This window comes from Cyprinodon variegatus, unplaced genomic scaffold (genome assembly GCF_000732505.1).
Source record: "Cyprinodon variegatus isolate N-32 unplaced genomic scaffold, C_variegatus-1.0 Scaffold250, whole genome shotgun sequence".
NCBI classification, from domain to species: domain Eukaryota; kingdom Metazoa; phylum Chordata; class Actinopteri; order Cyprinodontiformes; family Cyprinodontidae; genus Cyprinodon; species Cyprinodon variegatus.
In genome coordinates, this window is record NW_015150703.1 from 663971 (window position 1) to 666179 (window position 2209).

Here is a 2209-nt window from a genome sequence, read left to right on the forward strand (position 1 = left end):
TGTAACTGCAGAGGCCTTTCGTTCCAAACGCTGCCCTCGACGGAAACAAAGCGCCGCCTTTCTGATGTCAAACGGTGGATTTAGCGACGACTAGCTGCTAATTGACCCCATTTTTTTTTTTTTTTGCCCAGTTTCAGACGGTTTGCATGTGATATTGAAGAAACTAAATATGCACCATCAGTGAAAATCCAAAAGTGATTTGAATATGGAGTTAAAGTGACATTTTGGGAGGAGAAAAATAAAAAACTATAATTGGCTATAAATAAAAACAAGAATTTAGATATGTAGGGATAACTATAACACCTTATTTAATTGATGATGTCGTTTCTGGGCGTTCATTTGTTTGCAGTCATTGAGTTGTGCCACTAGGAGTCACTATACAGACATTGGAGTTTTTAAAAAGCTCCACCAAATAAAAAAAAATAATAATAAAAAAAATGGGGTTTTTTGTTAGTTTTTTTTTTTTTGCAACAATAGGCCAAATATTCTGAAGGAAAAAAACTAAACAAAGAAGGTTTGATGGAAAAGCCAGATAATATGGTCTCCTCCGATTTAGCTGCTCCACCACGGGTAAGGCAAGATGTTATTGCGAGTGTTTGTTTGTTTTTTTCCCCTCCCAGGTGCAGCGGTGCAGTAAAAAAAAAAAAAAAAACTCCACAATGTGGGGGGAAAAAACTGATGATGACGAAGGGAAACAAAAGGCAAAAAAATCCAAATCTTGTGATAAAAACAAACCAGACTGAGCAGTTTTACAGCTTATTAATCTGCTTAAAAAAAACAATAAAGCTCATAAGGATAAATTTAACTAATGGAGTCTTTACTGCACATGTTTCATCTCAAAACTCTTCTACTTAGGATTATAGACAGAACGAGGGAGTTTTAAGTGGAAAACATCATTTGAACACGTAGGTAGAGTGTTTTTCTTCTGATCAGATGTTATTTCTTTTTTGGAAGAAGGGACATTTTATTCTCTCTACTGTTTGAGATCAACAAATAATTCAAGGGCAAATTCATTGTAAAGTTGTAGACTCCCTTCATCTGAGTGCATCTGGATGTCTGGCATGGCACATGGGGACTGTGGCAGGGCTGGAAGCGGGGAAGGACTAAAGAAACAAAAATAAACAAGAGCTTTTTGCACAGAATATCAGAGATCCGACAAATATTTACACCACAGATACAGGCACTTGTATATCTTTGGTTGGAGAAACCCAACATTGCGAGAATAATGCATTCACAGAGCGTTTGTGTCCCTCGTTTTATTTCCAGGGATCACTAGGCAGCTGGGATGTATATATTTTTTTTGTATTTCTTCCGCATCTCTAAGTCCACGTTACAGGTAACCTCTGGCAAAGTTCTCCGGTGTCCTTTTAACCCTCTGACAGCGCCACCTAGGAAAGAGAGGAGGAATTATCATCAGTTTACATTCAGTTTTTTACAGAAAAACAAATGAGTTCTTTGATTGATTGCCAGTTTAGCAAGATCAGACAGAAGTAAACAGACCCTACGGCCCAAGAGGAACAACGAGGATAGATTGAAACGATGCAGAATAAAAGGAGGGACAGCAGAGGACTGATGTAAAGACAATTTTCTAAAAATCATCTAAAAAATCATCTAAAAATAAATTTCTCAACTAGAGTCAGATCTTTTTGCATTTAAGGGAATAGGATTCCTCTTATTACATTACATCTTGGTTGAGGTAACGAAAGCTTGATGAGACCCTGTGGTCAACTGCCTGAAACCAACTCCAAGAATGAAGTAGACTAAAACGGCTCTTAATCACTCAAAAGTCCTTCTGGGCGCTCATTAATACGTAGCCATTATTCAATAGACAAACATTAGGACTCCAAATTAATAAAGTAAAGGAAACGGATTAAAAAAAAACTAATAATGTTTGTTTATATGTATGAATGTCTTGAATATATTTTTTTAACCATTACATTTTTGACGAAAAAATGTGAGGATGAAGTAATGATTAAGGAAACAGGCCTATTCTGCTGAAACTAAAATGGGAGTGAATTAGTACGACGGAGCATTAGGGCCAAGCTAGAGAGTTTTTAAATGTTTTTTTATTTTGAGGAGAATAGCCATAAAATTACGAGAATAAAGTCGCAACATAACGAGAATAAAGTCGCAACATAACGAGAATAAAGTCGCAACATAACGAGAATAAAGTCGCAACGAGAATAAGGTGTAACATAACGAGAATAAA

General features: G+C 36.3%; 1 protein-coding gene across 2 annotated transcripts in view; it reads right to left on the reverse strand.

Annotated features, from left to right (window-relative positions):
* Positions 1-461: 461 nt before the first annotated feature.
* Positions 462-2209, reverse strand: part of tmem248 (transmembrane protein 248) — a 23309-nt gene continuing 21561 nt past the window's right edge. The window contains exon 7 of one of the 2 annotated variants that reach the window (XM_015382139.1): positions 462-1388. In XM_015382139.1, coding sequence (XP_015237625.1) covers positions 1331-1388 — 58 coding nt within the window. In that variant the 3' untranslated portion in view covers positions 462-1330. The remainder of the gene's footprint in view (positions 1389-2209) is intronic. The other variant, XM_015382140.1, reaches the window with a different exon arrangement.